The sequence below is a fragment of the Vigna unguiculata genome, chromosome 9 (genome assembly GCF_037176805.1).
Source record: "Vigna unguiculata cultivar grain cowpea cultivar isolate G323 ecotype 2 chromosome 9, ASM3717680v1, whole genome shotgun sequence".
Classification (NCBI taxonomy): domain Eukaryota; kingdom Viridiplantae; phylum Streptophyta; class Magnoliopsida; order Fabales; family Fabaceae; genus Vigna; species Vigna unguiculata.
In genome coordinates this window covers 32,220,949-32,239,591 of record NC_140800.1, presented here as the reverse complement: position 1 = coordinate 32,239,591, position 18,643 = coordinate 32,220,949, and the positions used below count along the sequence as shown (strand labels likewise).

General features: G+C 30.6%; 1 protein-coding gene and 2 long non-coding RNA genes across 3 annotated transcripts; 2 read left to right on the top strand and 1 right to left on the bottom strand.

Moving 5' to 3' along the window:
- Positions 1 to 1,277: 1,277 nt before the first annotated feature.
- On the top strand, positions 1,278 to 2,264 carry LOC114162106 (uncharacterized). The gene is made up of 2 exons (XR_003599141.2): positions 1,278 to 1,660; positions 1,761 to 2,264. It is a non-coding gene; the product is annotated as an uncharacterized LOC114162106 (long non-coding RNA).
- Positions 2,265 to 2,421: 157 nt separating this feature from the next.
- On the bottom strand, positions 2,422 to 4,404 carry LOC114162105 (two-component response regulator ARR17-like). Its single transcript, XM_028045881.2, has 5 exons — positions 3,612 to 4,404; positions 3,354 to 3,430; positions 3,066 to 3,143; positions 2,905 to 2,975; positions 2,422 to 2,802 (listed from the first exon to the last, which is right to left on the bottom strand). Exons 1-5 carry the CDS (start codon positions 3,739 to 3,741, stop codon positions 2,715 to 2,717), a joined length of 444 nt encoding a protein of 147 aa, XP_027901682.2. The 5' UTR covers positions 3,742 to 4,404; the 3' UTR covers positions 2,422 to 2,714.
- Positions 4,405 to 10,169: 5,765 nt separating this feature from the next.
- LOC114164496 (uncharacterized) lies at positions 10,170 to 13,634 on the top strand. The gene is made up of 3 exons (XR_014984569.1): positions 10,170 to 10,802; positions 10,944 to 12,869; positions 13,163 to 13,634. It is a non-coding gene; the product is annotated as an uncharacterized LOC114164496 (long non-coding RNA).
- Positions 13,635 to 18,643: the final 5,009 nt, after the last annotated feature.

The following is an 18,643-nucleotide window of genomic DNA, read 5'->3' as shown; positions in this document are numbered from 1 at the left end:
CCAGATTGAGAGATTCCAATAATTTAGCTTCTATTACTTGAACATTTTAAGTATTATTTTTATTCAATTTTATTTTCTCTACTTCAATACAAGGCTTCATGTTCTTACCAAATTTCTATCTACCAACTTTTGACTTACAAAAGCAGGCCCAAGAAAATTCTTGTTATCAGCCTCCACACGCAAAAAACACGCAGAGCTACTTGCGTGTCACACAGAATGATTTGATGTGCAGATAAGCCGCAACAAACAAATACAAATTAACCATTCTCATAATAACACTATTAAAAGGGTAATTTCAGACGTATTATTAATTGATTTAAAAAAAATATGTAAATTTAAATTATGGATTATTTCAATGACCATTCTAGTCATAATCTACTAATTTCTATGGTGTGATATAATTAATAAGTAGTCACACTCTTCAAGCATTTAATTTAGGATTCGATTTTCGTTATTTAAGAATAATTTGATTGGTTATCAATATGTTATGCTTAGGGAAAGTGGATATTTCTATAATAAAATAATACGTGTGTTGGTTTGGTAATCCATTATGGATAGACATAAGTAATGATATTGTGCGACATAAATAATTAAATTTCATGATTATAGTTCTTTTACGAGTTATTAAATAATAATTATTGTTTATATTCATAATCTTCTCTCTTTTTTCCCCTTTAAACTATGATTTATTAAACAAAGGTTATGCTATATTGCATAGGGGAACAGTCATTATCAAAGTCTTTAATTTCAAAATTGGCATGTATCAACTTTTGCACATGATGAAAATGTTATTGTTCTTTTGCACTTGGTTTTTCATATCAACACTCTTTAAGGAACTGAATTTTCGTATAGTACTAGTACATCTCATTCACTTCTAATTCCTACGTCATTTTTATGCTCTTTCCAACTTCTATACGTAAATTAATGCTAACCAAACAGCACAAAAAGAGGAACATAACGGATAAGGTATAAATTACTTTCTATATTACAATAACATTAATTTAATATATTAGCTTTTTATAAAAATTAACTAAAGTATTTCTTTAATTTAATAATTCGAGTGTTCAAACAGGAATTTTTTTTAAGAGAAAATGGAAAGAGAATAAAAAAAAAGTAGAAATACATTCATTTTCAATTTTATTTTAGAAAAGCTGAAATAATAATATCGAAGGAGGAATGATAAATTATGCAGTAAACTGGGGAAGTAAATAAACATATTGAAACGCGAATAGTCACATTCATGATTATAATAAATGAGTTTGATTGCAACCTGTAAGATGAAAAATGAAATCAATAATTAAAGCTTCCATGATGAACAAGAACAACCAAAAGAATAAGAAAATGTGAGAAAAGTAGTAAAAGCACGAAACAGATTAAAAAGAAAGAGAGAGAAATAAGATTGGCTGAGAAAACGCGGAAAAGGGTCTCTCTAGTTCAGATCTCAACTAGCCCACAATAAACCTTCCCATACCTCACACTGTGGCAGCCTCACAAATCGAATATTCTTAGCTTAAATTTTCGTATTTATTTTTGTTTTTCTTTTTCATAGAATCACTATCTTTTTCTTTCTCCAACAGCCACTGCATCCGATGCTGTTTCCCTCACCATCTTGACAAAAATTTTGTGGTGCCTGCCTTCAAGCTATCACCAAAAGTTTAAGGTAACATGACAGTATTTTTGTTACACTGACGTTAAAGTCTTGTCTTTGTGATTCGAGTACAGATAATAGTTTCTGGGTTTGTGTTTTTTTGTAATGTTAGAAATGGATCAACAAGTTGAGAGGCAGAAGCGTAGCAAGGAGATGAAAAGGAAGAGTAGTAGGGTTAAGAAGACTAACAAGATAGTGACGTGTTGTCGATGCCCCTGTCGTGCAGCATCGTGCATGTTCCGAGGTATTGGGAGGTGCGTGTTTGTCTCATGTTACCCTGTTGTGAGGTGCTTGGGTTTGGATGAACACAGACACCGCCACCATCATCACCATGGCAAGCATTTTGATTGGTGACACAAACCAGAAAGGTTATAGGAATCAATGCATACTTTATTCGTGTTTTTCGGATTTAAGATTTAGGAAAGGTTGAGAGGGATGAATAAATGGTCCTCACTGCTCACTTTTGTTCTTTATCTTTCTTCTGTAGTAGATTATTAGCTTTACACGATTCTTTTCATGATAGATGAACAATTCGAAATTTTGAAAGGGTTGGTTTAATGTGATTCAACCATCTCTTTTGGTTATGGAAAATTTTATACAAATTATCATTCATGGATATTGCAATTCAGCCATCTTTGGCAACAGGAGAAGTCTGCAATCAGTCTGCATAACCACCATTTTCTGCATAAAGAGAAATTGGGGGTCGGGATTTGCAAATTGCAATTTTATTTGGCACTAAAACTAACTACCTCTCTGATACCAAGCAGATGAAATGAAACATTGAAAAGGAACATGAAATATATTCTAGGAAATTTAATAAATTGGAATGTGTAGGTCAATACAAGAAAGAGTGGAGAAAGTAAAGCATGTTCAAAACAATGAAATGCGTTCCTACACCTAAACTACTACCACAATTAGAGGGTAACATTCTGGTTAAGGCCTATATATTTCCGCAGTAGACGGCAATGATAAATTCTGGGTTCTGGAGTTCTTCTGCCCACAACCAGACCACAGATCTCAGAGTTGTGTTCTTGCATAGACTTTCTTAAAGTCAAATTTCACTTTCTCAATTCATTAACTGACATGTCAGTTTCTTTACATCAGATTGTTTGAGGGGCTTTAAGATGAACATCTGAGCTCCTTCTTCCAGACACCTGTTTTCAGTAGAGCAACCACAGAACACATTTAACAACAGAATAGACTTATTGAGCCAAAAAAACTGTCATTGAACATATATAAGAAATGTTGGAAATTACTTGTTAATCCGTGTGGGTATGTTCTCAGAAGACATTATCACTACAGGGACTTCCTTCATTACAGATGATTCCTGTTTAAAATAGAATGCAGGTTGTGGGGGCTATTAATATTACGTTAATGAATGTATCTGTGTGCCAAAAAGAGTAAAAAGCAGTAGTACCTTAATTTTCTTGAGTAGCTCATAGCCTGTCATTCCTGGCATGCAATAGTCTGTGATTACCAAATTTACTTTGGATCTCTACAAAGCAGCAGATAGTATTAACCAGTTAGCACCAACTACCAGCTTGGTAAAAGGAATGTGGTAAACAATAGAACCTGATTAATATATGTTAAACATTGAAATCTCTTAAAGGTGTAAACATTGTACAACAAATGTTTAATCTTATATTACACAGTTAAGAAACATACATGTTGGTAAACATTTGGTTAATCTGAAATGAAGACTTACACCGTTCATGCTGTTCTGTCCACCACTTGTCAAGCCCAATAACTCCAATGCCCTTGGTCCATTTTCTGCAGTTGTAACTGCAGCAAATAAACAGCATTAGCAATCAACAATGGCACACAAATGAACCCCAAACGCAACAAAAAGGCCCATTCAAACAACTTCTCAAACACGAAAGCTTCAAACACAAAGGTGGTAGTACTAAGCAAGCAGTTCCATTTTTGAACATGAGAAACGTGTAAAACTGGCATAAAGGTGTACCTTTGCAAGAAGAATTCCTGAGGAGTTTCTCAATGAGTTTTCGATCAATGAGGTTGTCGTCGACGGCCAGAACATGAGGAACATCATGAGCGGTTTCCATGACCCAATTTGAAGAAGAAGGTGCAGCCATGCGTTGGTGTTGTTGGTGATACTTATAATAAATAAGCAGAGGAATAAATGGTACTGTGTCCTGGTTTTGGTCTCTGTTGTGAGTAGTAAATGGTAGTAATGTGGAAGAAGGGATTAGTATTACAGTAATAGTAAGAAGATAGAGAGATGCAGAAAGGTAAACTAATGAACAGAGTTGGGAGCAATTAATAAAGGTATTAATTGTATAGAAGAAGAGGACGAAGGGAAAAACAAAAGGGTTGGGTGACAAGACGTGTATAAATGAAGAGAGAAAAGTAGAGAAACACAAGTCGAAAGTCACAAGAGTTGTATGAAGGTAAGGATATGGTGTGTGAGTGTATATACATATAGATATACATATAGATATATATGGTGCAGAGAAGACAGAGAGAGTAAATGGACATGAATTCGAAGGTGGTTGGTGGGCGAGGAATTTTAGAAAACCCAGAGAGAGAGAGTGAGAGAGAATCGTGTCACAGATATTTCGTGATCCTTTTCGGGTATCTAGGATTTGATTCAGTCCCCACCCTGCGTGTTCAAAGGCTACAACACTCTCATCATCAATTCATCTCTCTCCTCTCTCTCGTTTCATTTATAGTTTCTATCTTAATTTTTTGTCTCTCTTTGACGAGATTTCAGCATCACTCTCTGCATTCTGATCTCACCATTCATGCACGTTTGTTCTGTTCATCCTCAAACGCAAAATCTAATGCCCCTCTTCTGCTTAGTTGCACACAATTGAACACACACAGTAAAAGCAGGGAAACTCAAATACGCTTTCTTCACTGTAATCCAAATATGAATCAGATTCACTGTTTTTAATTTTTTTTTTCTTTTTATTTTGTTTATTATGTATTACACGATTTTCATTTTTATTTTCTATTTCTATTTATCCTTTTTTTTTTTCCTTCTTTACCCAACTGTTCATTTAGTGTCGACGAGATAAATAGGACTGAAAACATGGTTTATCAAATTACACTGGTACATTAGTTTTCAAAAATTTTATATAAATTTTCCGTTTGTTCAAAAATCTTCATGTCTCTCAATTTTACGTTACACGTATACTTTCTTAAGATTTTGAAAACATTACAATGATCTTCTTAGAAGGATGCATGCATATATAATGTAAAAATGTAGTACAATTTTTTTTAAAAAAAAAAACAGAAAATCTTAATTTAATTTACTTAGAAAATAGAAAAAGTTGGTGGAAATGAGTTAGAAAACAATTATATTATGTTTTTTTTATCAAATCAGAAATTAAAGTTAGATTTAAAATGATCTTCTAGATCTACAAATGCAAAACCAAAGAGTTATGACTTATTTGTATTAAACACGTTATTTATTGAACTTTTGTCATATAGGATAATAAAATAAAGTAAAATTGAATAAAATATACGACATATAAAGTGAAATTTAAAAGTGTTTGTCGAAGAAAAATAAAATATATATGAAGAGAGGTGAAAAATAGAATGGAAAAATATTACTGATCTACTCACTTTTTAATTCTCTCTTTCCTATTTTTGTCCTATCAAATAAAAAAATTAAATCTATTTTTTCTTTTTATTTTCACTACTTCTTTTCCAACAAAACAAATAACGAGAGTTCTTTTAAAAGATTTTATATCATGAATAGCGAAATGATAAAATAGAAATAAGTTCTGGAGGATTGAATTATGTTCAAAATGTAAATTCTATGATAGAATTGGAATCTTTTCTTACTATTAGGGTTATTAGATCACTCACTAACATTTAATTATGTGATCACTTATAGATATAGATGTTTAATAATGTAAATTTTATAGTAAAGATGTTTAATAGAAGTGTGTCGAAAGCTTCACATAACATAACAAGCATTGCATGTATAAATGAGGAATAACTTTTCTTTAGCAAATCAACTTCTGAAGATAAATTTAATTTCAAATTACAAGAGCCTAACATCAAAATTAGTTTATTTTTCCATTTTTTATTTCTTTTTCTCTTTTGTTTGCCATATATATTCACCAAAACTATCTACCTGCAATAACAAATAAGAGTGACCTAAATAGTATTTGAGTATAATAAATAATTAACAATTAAGTATTCCATTAATAATTATATGGTTTACTACTTTTTTATTGTTCAATCTAAGGGGCAATATGAAATGAATAATGTTAATGCGTTTATTGTTCAATCTAAGGGATAATATGAAATGAATAATGTTAATGTTAATCTACCAGAATAGATCATATTAAGTTTTTTTTTTTAAATTATAGAGACCATGTTGAGTAAAAATAAATAAAATAGATATATTTAATAACTACTGCAAATATAGAGACAAAAAAATATTATTAAGTCTAATTTGTATATGCTAGAATTTATTATTAATAGAAAAAAATTAGAGTTTATTTGAAAACTTGATTAAATTAAGATATCGCGCATGTTATTCTTAGCCTCACTTATTTGCCGGGTCTTGATCAGTGTATTAAGAATGTGACAAATCGTACAAAAATAATATTTCAAATATAAAAAAAAAAGTCTATTTTTCTTATGTATTTTCTATTTTTATGTATGTAAGATATGGTCAAATTAAAGATCACAAAATTTCCTTCGTAGATAAAAGATTGTCTCCACAGTGGATATTGTTTTAAAGTCTAAAAGACAAAGAAGAATGAACACACTACAAAATTTGATTAAGAAAAAAAAAAAAAGAGCTTACATGATTTATCTCAGCCCTTTTGGCCTTTGAGAAAATAATTATAATATCATCCATTCATTAAGTTAGATTCTCATTAAAAGATATTTTTCCTATATATTTTCTCTATAAGATAATTGTTTTAGTAGTTTTCTATAAAAGAAAAAGAAAAATTGTTTATCGTCAGAAATAATAACTAAAAAATACTATTAAGAATTCGAAGTAATTAAGTTAGTGTCTTAGAAAACTTATTATTCTTTATATTAATACTATATTAGATTTAGAAGGTTTACCAAGAACAACCTTGTATACTTGTTAAATAAAAAGTAATGAAGAAAAATACTAGTTAAAATGAAGTTTAATTATATATTGTGAAACTCTTTAAAAATTTTACGGAAAGAGCATTCATGAATAAATTAATATAAAAAAGTATATTTTTTTCCATCAATCCGAACCAATAAAATATTAAAGTTATTTTTTCTATTAACCGATATAAAATTCTAATACTACTAAACAGAACACTCATTACAAAAAAAAAAAACCGATATTAATGATAGTCAAAATTCGTTGGTAATGATCAAATCCATCACTAAATCGGAATTATCGAGAGTCAAAAATTTGTTCATAAAACACTTGTCGATAAAATTTTACCGACGATAATCATGTTCTGTCAGTAATTATTGACTAAAAAATCTGTCAGTAATTATCGATTGAAAAATCCATCGGTAATTATCGACTAAAAAATCCGTCGGTAATTACCGACCGAAAAATCTGTTGGTAATTACCAAAAAATTCATCGGTAAATAACACGCATTGTTCATCTTCTTCTTCCTTCGTCTTTCATTTTTTTCGTCTTCTTCTTCTTCTTCTTCCTTCTCCTCCTCCTCCTCCTTCTTCTTCTCCTCCTCTTTATTGTTCTTCTTCTCCTTCTTCTTCTTTTTCTCCTACTCCTTCTTCTCCTTCTTCTTCATCTCCTTCTTGTAACATCCCGGTCGGTTATTAGTAATTTAAAATAAAATAAATAAAATTGATAATGTATACGCATTAATTTAAACAGCCTTTTTTCCTAAAACGAAGGAAAATAAAAACCTTTATTAAATCTCTATTAAATTAAAATCAATAAAATTTAAATATCACTACAAGTTCCAAGTCAGATAAACGTAAATGTTTACATAATATCTTAAATCCATAAATAATAAAAACTCAGTAAAAGCTTTTCCTAGCTAGCCCTCTCTCCGATCTTATGCCTCACCTGCAACATTATCTGCTCTCGTGTAACGCATTACACGATCATTGTCAAATACAAGCAGATAGGGTGAGTTAACAGTATCAAATTATATATACAATTCAAATATATATATATGCATACACTCATCAAAGGAACTCTATCCTTTGATTCCATAACACACAACCACCACCATGTTATCCATGTTCTACGTCTTTAGATGATAACCTCAAGATACTCTTTACTGGCTCTACCTACAAGCCACAACTTGAAGAACACGTGCGAGAAACCTGTTATGGACCACACTCCGTAACGCCAAGTGGAGTTCCCAATACGAACCATAGTTCATAATTGTCTCAAGACTACCAAACTCACCGGCTAACGTCGAAGATGGCAATCTTCTTGGACCAATTCGTACGAGCTACAACTTGCATACTCACACCGGCAACACTCGCCAATCCGAGCCATAACTCAAGGAATGCTCGTGTCCATTCGTCAACGCGAGCCACAACTCAAGGGATGGCAGCCACAACTCAAGGAATGTCACGTGTTTACCCTTTATCCCAAGCCATAACTCAAGAGATACCATTCTGAACCACAACTCAAGGAATGTCACAACAAAGTCCATCCTTAAGGTATCACCCAAAGCATCGTAGACCACGCACCTCCAAAGAAATTAGTCACAAGTCGTGTAAAACTCTAAGTATCATTATGCACCTGAAACTACTATTCCAAGCACACCATACAAATACTTAACCATGGACCTAGGATATATCATGCTTCCATGAACCTGCCCACTCGTAGTCCAACCTCTACGAACCTTCCCACTCGTAGTCCAACTCTACGGACCTCCCCTCCCATAGTTCAACACGCGTGATCCATCCAACTACGAACCTCTCCGTTCGCAGCAACCCTCAAGTGTGAGCACGAAACATACGAATCTTCCCACTCATATCCTCACATGAGAGCATCATTAATATGAACCTTCTCGCTCCTTTTATCGACAGATTTATTTATCGATAAATTCGTCGATAAACAAAAATTTACATTATCGACGAATTTTACCAACGGAAAAACTCGTTGATAATACATATTTGGACGGAAAATTTCTTGTTCCTTTAAACTACGGATAAATTCGTCAGTAGATTCATCGGTAAAAAAAATTTAAATTATCGATGGATTTTACCGACGAATTTTAAGTTATGTAAGTACCAACAGATTTTAATGTAAGTACCGACGAATTAAAATTCATTGATAATACATATTCGGACGGGAAATTTATTACTCCTTTAAACAACGGATAAATTCGTTAGTAGATTCATCGGTAATTCCTTTAATTTTTGTAGTGACTATATATAATTGCATATAGTCTAATAATGTATAATATTAAAGTTATTTGTTCGTTTATTTGATATAAATTGAAATACTTTGAAAAGACATATTTTAACTGCCAATTGTGATTGATTCAGGTAAATGGACACGACATCTAACTTCTTTTTTTCATATAAAGTAATTTGTCATCGTTCCTGTTATTGTGATCTCATTCATGAAGTTTGTCACTATTTCACCAGATCAATTCATTAAATACATATATTAATTTCAAATGATTGGTTGTGAAATGGATATTCAGATCAAGTAATATGAACACTCTTAATGACTCTTTTAGAGTCTTTTAGGTATATAAGGCTCTATTGAGTATATAGACACTACATCAAATTAAAAATAATTTGTCATTATATTAATTAATTTATATATCAATTAAATTAAAAATTATTGATAATTAAAGTAATTTTTAAATTGGTCACTAAAATTAGCTATCAAAGTTTTGATTATTACAAAAATTAGTCTTTAATTGTCATGTTAACCAAAATCAATGTTATGTATTGTGTATTCGAAGAGAGATTAGTCTTGATGATTTCTTTTTGTGGGATGACTTTGTTGATGCATTGTTAGTTAGATTTGATTTGGTCGAGGTGGTGTTGGTGATGGATTCTATCTTCGGTATGTCAGCGACAATTATGTGAAAGTTGTTGATAATGAGTTTAATGTACAAGATGGTGAGAGTTGATGACAGTAAAAAATTGTCACCATCATGAGTCTCTACAAAATACGAGTAACAAGAGTGGTTCAAATAAATATGTTGATAATGTATTATATGTTTGTTTCAAAACATATGAGACTTTTAGTGAAAAGAGATATATTTTAGATTATTCATTAAAATCTCAAATTAAGTAATATGAAAAAAAATAATATAAAAATAAAGAGTTTTTTTAGAATCTAATTAAATTTTTTTGACGGTATACTGATATTTTTACTGAATATTTGTAAAGTCAATCTTAAATATTAAATTACATTAAATTTATGTACTATTTTTGTTTCTCCTTTTATATTTATATATATATAATTAACATTATATATATAATTAACATTATATATATAATTAACAACGATATATGACTTACACTACAAGAAATTTTAATTTTAAAAGGGGTTATTTAAGAGAGGTTATGCTAACCTCCGGGAAGTAACGTGCATATCTGAGGTTTTTTAAACCCTTGACAACTAACAAGGGTTTTTTTTATCAAACCCCAATTAGAGTAAGTGGTATTTTAATTTCAACTTATTCTTTCTCCCACTTAATATGTTTCTGCTTATTTGTTCAGTTTCCCTCTTTCATCTTTTTTGGCGTTTCGTATTTCTTCCTTTGTCTCTTTCATCTTCAACCTCCTTCGCTCTCTGCCATTCATGTTGGAGTCTCTTGTCAACCGCTCATCGGCGAGGCTAAGATAATGCTAGTAGGGTTCACATTGCTTATGCTCTGCGAATTTGTGATGCCACGCGTTCTAGGGATTTCACCAAGTTTATGTTGATGCCATGCTTTCTCTGTTATGGAGCGTTCTATTCTATATTTTGTCTCGCGATGTAAGAATTTTTCTGGTAAGGATCTTCGTTTCGATGGTGTAACAAATTTTGAAATCAGTGTGGTGTATTAGGTTCAAATGATTAAAAATTATATTTTATTTTAGGTTTTTTCAATTAATCCTTTCTTGTCATTCTCTCAAGTCTAACTTTAACCTACATTGATGTTATTGAAACAGTGGTCTGGAAGGTACATGCTCGGTGTTGCTCAAGGATTGTATTATCTACACAACGGATTAGATATTTAGGTACATTGTAGTTGAGACATGTTTCACATTTGTAATTGATTATCCTTTAAGATAGTTGTTTTAATCTTGTTTTAATTGAACATTGTAGTTGTTTTAATTGTTTATAATCTTGTCTTGTTTTAATTTTGTTTCTATTGGAAGGTGATCTGCCAAGATTTCAAATCTTGAAATGTGTTACTGGACAAGCAATTTCATCCCAAATTTTCAGATTTTGGTCTTGTAAGGGAGGGTGCAATAAGTGATAAAACTCATGTATCTACTACGGTAAGTTGAAGTCCTATAATTTTTACTTGCTACCATATATGCAATTATTAGTTCATCTAAAATCTTGTCACTATGCAGTGAAACATGACATTTTCAATCCTATCTCTTGCTTGAGCCTTATTTAGTAAACATGACATTTTCAATCCTATCTTTTACTTGAGCCTTATTTAGTAAAACTTCAGTTCGATTTGTTTTAGGCAATTAATGTAACAAAAGGTAAAAGTAGCAGTTTCTCCAGTTAACAAAAATGCTTGCACTGTACCAATAATCGAAATGAGACAGGGAAGCACAATAGCTACTTCCATCATTTTGTCATGGTATCAAAGAAAATTAGTGAATTGTGATGAGTCTCCTGTTTTTCAACATATGTTTGACATTGCTTGTGATATTCCTATTCACTTATGTAGAAGGATTTCTTCCGTGTAATTATATGCCTTGCAAATATAGTTCATTTTTATTGATAACTGTGTGTTGTCCCAGGACATCAATTTTTTTGGGTTCAAGATATTTTTGGGGAAGGGGATGATATCTCTTTCCAAGGAAAGGGAAGTATTTGGGTTGAAACAGAACTTACTTACATATACTTCACCCCAGGAAGAGACAATTGTATTATTCAAAACCTATGACCTCTCAAAATGTAAAATTTGTCATAATACATGAATAGCACCAACTCCTGGGGGATTTCCTTTAGATAGTTTGAATCCCAACTTAAGTGTTGATTACCTTATCATCATCTTCTTCACTGAATTCATAATCACTAGATTTAATTCACTAAATATGAAGACGCACAGGAAAGTGATCCTTAAGAAAGTGGGAAAGTTGCAACATTCGTGCTATTTATTTCCTTGGCTTCAGTTTGAGTTCCTTTTCTCTCATAATCTGTTACAAACTTTATATTTGTTCATACGAATACGTCCTTTTGAATCTATAGTTTATTTTTATCCTCTTACTTTTATAATCTCGTAATACTTATGAAGCTGAAAGAAGCCGGGATGAGTGATTGATGAAAAATTGAATTAAGATAGGAAATTATTTTATTTGTGTGCAAGGAGTGTATTGAGTGGTGGTGGTAGCGAGCCCCTTCCAAAGGCTACTGCCAAAGATTGGGTTAATATGATAAATGAATTTCATAAAGGAGCTTTGGAGAGTAGATTGGGTATACCAATGATCTATGGTATTGATGTTGTTCATGGACACAATAATGTCTACAATGCAACCACATTTCCCCATAATGTTGGTCTTGGATGTACCAGGCAAGTTCAAGATTTATTATCATTTATTTTCTTGGTATGTGCCATATGAACAAGATTTGATAACTAATAGACCTTTTCATTTCTAATTTGATAATTGACATAGTCACCTGAACCATTTCTGTAGGTATGCAGTCAATTCTGTATGTTTAAAACATAGGTTATTCCATTCTAATAATCTTTGATGAATAGGGATCCAGATCTGGCAGAAAGGATTGGTGTTGCTACTGCTCTTGAAGTCAGGGCTACAGGGATTCCTTATGTTTTTGCTCCATGCATAGCGGTAAATAGGAAAGAGTGTAATGATAAGCTTTTAAAAAATTTCTTATTATACAGGTTTGAGGTTGTCAAATGTGTACCTTTTTCTTTGATGATGTTACTGATTACTCCTGAAACATTGATTATAGGTTTGTAGTAATCCAAGATAGGGTCGGTGTTATGAAAGCTATAGCAAGGATGCTAAAATCATGCAAGAAATGTCAGTGATCATACCTTGTCTACAAGGAAGTATCCCTGCCAATTCCAGAAAGGGATTTCCATATGTTGGTGACAAGTATGTATTCATTATTTAAAGCATTTTTTGAAATAAGATTGCATTTCATTATTTTTATTTCAGGCATATTTTGGACTTATTTTCAATAATTTACACCAGGGACGTGATATGGATGATAAATTTACATATAATTCATGGATCTTTATTGATTTTAGTAAATCTAAACTTTAATCTAGTTTATAATTTGAAAGATTCTTATGCATTTTAATTATTATGCAGTTTAATTAAAGTGTGAAAAAAGTAACACTATTCCTCTTAGCAATTTGTTAATATGTTGTATGCTTGTGATCTAGGAAGCTCCGACACGGCGTCCGAGCCACGCTTCCCCGTTTTGGAGGCGCACTGGACACGGACACTTGCCGGAAGCACGCACGACGCGGTGTCAGACGCTGTTTTTTGGGCCGGACACGACCTTCTCTCTGGACGCAGAAAAGACACGTTGCAGTGCTGCAAAAAGGTGGAATGTGGACGCAGTTGCAGAGTTGACACCGTTTACGTTGCAAGAAAATTCACAGAAAAGAGAAGACTGAAGATAGGAAAGGGAAAATTAAGCAAAAGAAAAAGAAAAATCTGAAAAGAAAACATTATCATATTCTTATTAATTTAATAATTTAGTTATTTTATATAAATTTTGTTTTAATTTTACGGATCCCCAAATAAATTTGTTCAGTTATCACATTTTCACTTTATCTAAAAGTTTCTTCCTTCTTAATATAATATTTTATTTAAAGAGATTTTAATTTGTTTTATCAGTATATAATAAATTATATTATAATTAATTTTAATCTATAACATCTTTCATTTTTTATATGTAAATAAATATAAATAAATTACTAGATACATGTTTCGTATTTCAAATAAATATAAATAAATTACTTTATATAAAAAATAAAAAATAAAGATAAATATATAAATAATCTTAACTAAAAATCTTAATAAATTATATAGAATTAAAACTAAAAATTTTAACAAAATAATCTTCAAATATATCTATTTGAATATCCTTATATTTTATCTTTTAATAACAAAAACCTTATACATGTCCTATAAATACATAACGAGACTTACACAATATACGAAGAAAAAAGAAATCAGTTAGAGGTAAAAGAAAGAAACGTTGAGATTTAGTAAGCGAAACACATAGTCATTGCAAGAAAGCTCTTGGAGGAAGAAGGAAGAAGGAAGAAGCTCGGATAGAAGAATAAGAAGATATATATTTTGAGCAGGAGAAAAAAAGTAAATAATGAGAAGAAGAAGTGTGTAGAAAAAGGTAAGTACTCTCTACGTCTCTTCTCCTTCTATCTATTAAATTCTTTGCCTTCTATATTAAATGCTATCCACACACTCTTTTCCTTCTACTTATTAAATCCATCCATTAAATGCTAATAATTTAACTTTTTTAATACTTAATGTTATTCTATGCATCCATCATATTTGTTATAACTTATACATGTGAGGGTACTATGTTCCTTGTTCTTTTTACAATATAAAATAATTTAATAATTTAACATTACTTAAAAAATATATTATATTATAAATGATTATATTTTATATTATGATTAGATTATACATGATACTTTATTAGTTTTTAATTTCAGATTTCAATACATATGCGTTACATAATTTTAATTTATTTTATAATTTAAATTATAAACATAAAATTATAAATTTTATATTTTGAATTTAATTTTATAAATTTATTATGTATAAAAATTATTTAAATTATATACTTTTGTTTTATTTTTTAAATTTTAAATATTAAGTAAATTTTGTATTTTCAATTTATTTTATTATAGGAAATTAAGATGAGTAGACCTAATCAAGCTATTGAACAAGAAGATGAAACAAAACCTCTTTGGAGATATTTTAAAAGATAAGAAAAACTCTCGGTGGTGGAAACTATATGGTCAATTGTACTTTGTGTGATTTTGAATTTAATGGATCTTACACTCGAGTGAGAGCTCATCTCTCAAAATTAAGGGCGAAGGGGTTAGAGTTTGTCCAAAGGTGAATCCGACAAAACTTGCTGAGCTTAAAAGATTGGATAATGAAGCAACTTTGAAAATTGAAAATTCAAAGAAGAAAAAGGTCTCTCTACCACCTGTATCTGAGGAAAGAAAGCAGACAAGCAGTGGTGGTGTTCACCAAAAACTCAAGGGTCCTCTAGAAGCTTCTTTCAACATTCAAGCTAGAGATGCTCTTGATTGTGAAATTGCAAGGATGTTTTATTCTCCAGGATTAGCATTTCATCTCGCAAGAAGTCCTTATTATAGGAGTGCCTTTTCTTACGCTGCCAATACTTCTAACCTTAGTGGATATGTACCACCATCATATAATAAATTGAGAGGTCCACTGCTTGATAAAGAAAGAGCTCATGTAGAAAATCTTCTGCAACCTATAAAGAATTCATGGAAGCCAAAAGGTGTGACAATTGTTAGCGATGGATGGAGCGACCCTCAAAGAAGACCTCTTATCAATTTTATGGCTATCAATGAGAGTGGACCAATGTTTTTGAAAGCAATAGATGGATCTGGTGAGACAAAAGACAAGGATTTTATTGCCAAACACATGAGAGATGTAATTATGGAAGTTGGACCAAAAAACGTGGTACAAATTATCACAAACAATGCAGCAATATGTAAGGCAACAGGTATGATCATAGAATCAAAATTTTCTTCAATCTATTAGGCTCCTTGTGTAGTGCACACCTTGAATCTTTTATACATTCTTTGAAAAGAAATAAGATGACTCCCAAAAGGGCGGAAGATTTAGTATTTATCCATAGTAATCTTCGTCTTCTCTCAAAAAACTCCTCAAAGTACAAAGAAGAGGAAACTAAATTGTGGGATATTGGAGGAGATAACTTTTCATTGAAAGACAGCGGAATTCTTCAGATTGCTAGTCTATCTCTTGATGAACCAGAATTAGAAGAAGCATTTTTCAATGAAGATGAACAAATATGAGAGTTAAACATCATGATTTACTTATGTTTTTTTTTTTTCTTTTGCTAGACTTTGTTTCTTTTATAATTGTTTATCTTGATTTCTATTAGATCATGAAGTATAATTGGTGGATTGTTTTTTATATAAATATTAACTTTCAATTTTTTAGACTATGAATTGTAATTGTTATATATATATATATATATATATATATATATATATATCCGTGTCCGTGTCTGGCTTCATACCTTGTGATTCATCGTCTTGGTAACTATTACATATTATTTTTGTGAATTGTGAATTGATTATTACATTTAGAATATAGTAACTACAATTTTATTAATTATTTACTCTAATTAATCTATAAAAGCAATATTTATAGTATAAGATGTAAATCCAATAAAGTAAACAGTTTCCACTATTTTTTTGATTTCTCAATCCCTCATGTCTTAATTGTTCCAAATATTTTTTACAGGTTTTGCTAATGTTTCATCTAATGCGGTTCTTTTGATGAAGTGGTTATGGTTGTTCCTCTTGTTGAATTTGAAGCAAGGGAAGCCATAACTAATGGCTAATTTAATCAATTTATTTATGCAGCAAATATTGCATTCGCTTCTATGCTCTGTCCTCCAACTATCTATATTATGATGACTTCCTATGCAAAGTTTAGCTTCTCATTTATGTGCTTTTATTATATGTCTGTATTTTCAAGGGATGTGAAACAATTCTACACTATGAATCTATGAAAACTCATGTTAATGATTTTTTAATGTTGTAAATGTAAATAAAATAATTATAACTAATATGTTTTGTATATTGAGCGGGTGCTCTTTAATTATATTGTAAGTGTGTATATATATATATATATATATATATATATACTTTAATGCTTTAATTAATAGTTTATTTCTTTAGATTTCTTGCGTATTATTTTCCCATGGATATGCCTACTAAAGAAAGATATACAAAAGTTGGTAGAAAGAAGTTTAATTTTCATATGTAATTGATGCAAATATTGTGAGGCAAGATCACTACTGTGATATTGCTATGAAATATTGTTATTTAATACTTTAGGCAGTAATGAGGGTTTCAAAAAACTCCAAGCAATAGTGAGGGTTTCCAAAAACCTCAAGCAGTAGTGGGGGTTTTGAAAAATCCCAAGCAATAGCAGGGGTTTTGAAAAACCTCAAGCAATAGTGGGGGTTTTGGAAAACCTCAAGCAGTAGCAGAGGTTCAAAAATCCCAGGTAAGTTGCACTTTACCAGGGGTTGCTAAAAACCTCCAGTAATCACTTAGCCACGCTGGCTCTTTTAGGAGAATGGTAAACCCCTGGTAAACCCATTAGTGGGGTTAAAACTCTCACAAACGTTAAATATAACCTCCACTAAAAATAATTATTTTTGTAATTTAAGACATTGATATGAGGAGAATATATGATTAATGTGTGTATGAAATGATAAATGTGATGTGCTAATTTTTTGTTTGGATAATAATACTTTAATCTAATTTTTTTGATTTACTTTTAATTTATTATTCTCATCATTCTTATATCATCACATCATATCATTATAAAAAATTAAAATAAATAATTTAAAAATGATAAAAATAATGAATTAAAAAGGATAAAAAAAAATAATTAAAATATTATTATTTTTTTGTTGAGGTAAAAATGAGATATGATACTCTGTGATAGGATTGGATTGCAGTATGAGTATCTTACGTATAAGAAACTGTTTTGGGAGACGTTTTCATATTTTCTTCTACAGAATCTGTCCAACATATATACAACATGGTCTGAACTTGCTTCCACCATCAAGAGTTTCATTTTCAGACGGATACACAGAATAATGATTTTAAAAAGTAAAACTAGAAAATATATCCAACCCATAGGGTTCACATGATGATATCTTAGGATGCAGAAAAGAAATTCAATGGAAGTGTGTGTGCTTGTGTCATCAAAGGTACAAGGTGGTCCTCGTTGCAGTCTAGCAGAATCTAGTGTCAAATTCGTGTCCAGGTGTTCTTTCTGCATTGATATGAGAGATTCAACTACTCACTACTATACTATATTATATATATGTATTGCAATATTAAAATGTTTACTTTCGCCTATCATCCCATTTAAGAGTATACTGCTGATATGCATGATGATTTTCTTTTCTCATCTCAGAAACTGTTGAAGAAATAAAAAAGTTAAAACAAATTAATGGGGTATTTTCTTCATAATCTTCCATTTATGTCTCATTCAATATAAAATCAACTTATTATAGTACTTTGTAATAAGTCATGGCACAAAATAGTACTTTGTAATATCTTCGATTCATTTGAAGATGGTGATTGTAATCCTGAACAAAGTTTTGAAGCTAATAATTAATAGAAATGTGTGATTGTCATGTAGTATAAGATTTTTTTATGATATTATTTTTTCTTAAATTTGAGATAATAATTTATTTAGTCTTCTCGTGAGTGATTTCTAAACTCATATTTCTTTAGTTGAAGAATAACTAAAATTCTAAAATTCATCCAGAGTTCAAATAAAAGAAACGATATTTTTGGTTCTAACATCGTTACGAACTCTCTCCATAAAGAAAATATTTTGTGAAACATTATAAAAAAATTCTAGTTGGTTGAAAAGTATCATTTATCTCCGCATCCCAAACTCCCTTATTAATAGATTAAAAAAAATACCATTCTAATTTTCAAAAAGAACAATATTTTTCAATAAAAAGAAAAGGCATATTTATTAAATCACCTCGGCAAATATTTGTGAGTGATTAGCTATTTTAGATAAAAATGAATAACTTTCTTGAGATACCAATTATAAAATAAAGA